The sequence below is a fragment of the Limulus polyphemus genome, unplaced genomic scaffold (assembly GCF_000517525.1).
Source record: "Limulus polyphemus unplaced genomic scaffold, Limulus_polyphemus-2.1.2 Scaffold10912, whole genome shotgun sequence".
In the NCBI taxonomy this organism is placed as follows: Eukaryota; Metazoa; Arthropoda; class Merostomata; order Xiphosura; family Limulidae; genus Limulus; species Limulus polyphemus.
In genome coordinates this window covers 1-1198 of record NW_013676522.1, presented here as the reverse complement: position 1 = coordinate 1198, position 1198 = coordinate 1, and the positions used below count along the sequence as shown (strand labels likewise).

The 1198-nt window shown below is 34.1% G+C and overlaps 1 protein-coding gene across 1 annotated transcript in view; it reads left to right on the top strand.

Moving 5' to 3' along the window:
- Positions 1-447, top strand: part of LOC111083728 (ankyrin repeat and fibronectin type-III domain-containing protein 1-like) — a 16336-nt gene extending 15889 nt beyond the window's left edge. Inside the window, exon 5 of the mRNA XM_022380392.1 lies at positions 433-447. Within this exon, the coding sequence (XP_022236100.1) occupies positions 433-447 (15 nt within the window). The remainder of the gene's footprint in view (positions 1-432) is intronic.
- The last annotated feature ends 751 nt before the right edge of the window (positions 448-1198 follow it).

Sequence of the window (1198 nt, the reverse complement as noted above, 5' to 3'; positions counted from 1 at the left end):
GTTCAGGACCGGTATCTTTTGTAGGATAGAAAGAGTAGAATCATTTCATGTTTTTCCTGTTATTTTGAACATCGTGGGAGAAATGAGAAAGTCAGAGTATCCAAGTAGGTCGAACAAACTCTTTTGATTCTATAAAAGGAACTGATATTGAACAACCAACAAGGTACCAATCAATTTTTATCAATAAACATGTGAACATGGTTAGGTACAACATGCGTTTCTTGTTTCTCTATGAACTTTAAAACTTTCTATTATATGTTAATTAGTCTACTTCTTTATCATTCTCTCGGTTCTACAATGTTTGTTTTCAACAACTTAACTATTTCTTTACGGAGGAAGTACACACTGTGGTCTTATTTACAGTCGTCCTACACCTTTAATATAGTTCCGGTTTCATTTTCTAGGCTGGAAAGACCTTGACAACAGAACAACAAGGGGAATAGATGAGTTGAAAAGACTTGAAGACCTTTTTCATCAGGTCATCAACTCCCGATCTTCTCATGCAGCAGAAATGAAAGGTATTTTGATATTTAATGAAGACAAGATATTTACGAGTTTCTATCGCTTATACCATGTAAAAAAATGAGTTATCAGAATAATTATTTTATATTAAACAGTAAACTAAAATACGTCTTTTTTTGTGTTATGGCGTACTCGATCAAGGCGTACTCTGTCTAATCCGAACCGGATGTGTAGATTACTTTGAGGAAATGTAAAAAAATACAACTTTAGAACTCAAGAATGTGAAATAAAAATATATTGTTAATTATGTATTAAGAGGCCTAAACTAACGTTTGTAGAAACTCCGAAACCTAAGTTGAAACTACGCGGTGTATCGAATTAAACTATAAAAACACTTGTTGCTGTTTGAAAACTTCTTCCTGTGTAAGGACAACACACGAAATTCCCATCAAAATGACATACATTCGCCCTTCTCTGTAGGTGACAACGCACGTGACTTGCGCCAAAATAGTATAGATACATCTTACCTGTTTAGGGGACAAGTCATACGACTTATTAAAATGACATAGATACATCTTACCGTGTAGGGGACAAGTCATACGACTTATTAAAATGACATAGATACATCTTACCTGTTTAGGGGACAAGTCATACGACTTATTAAAATGACATAGATACATCTTACCGTGTAGGGGACAAGTCATACGACTTATTAAAATGACACAGATACATCTTA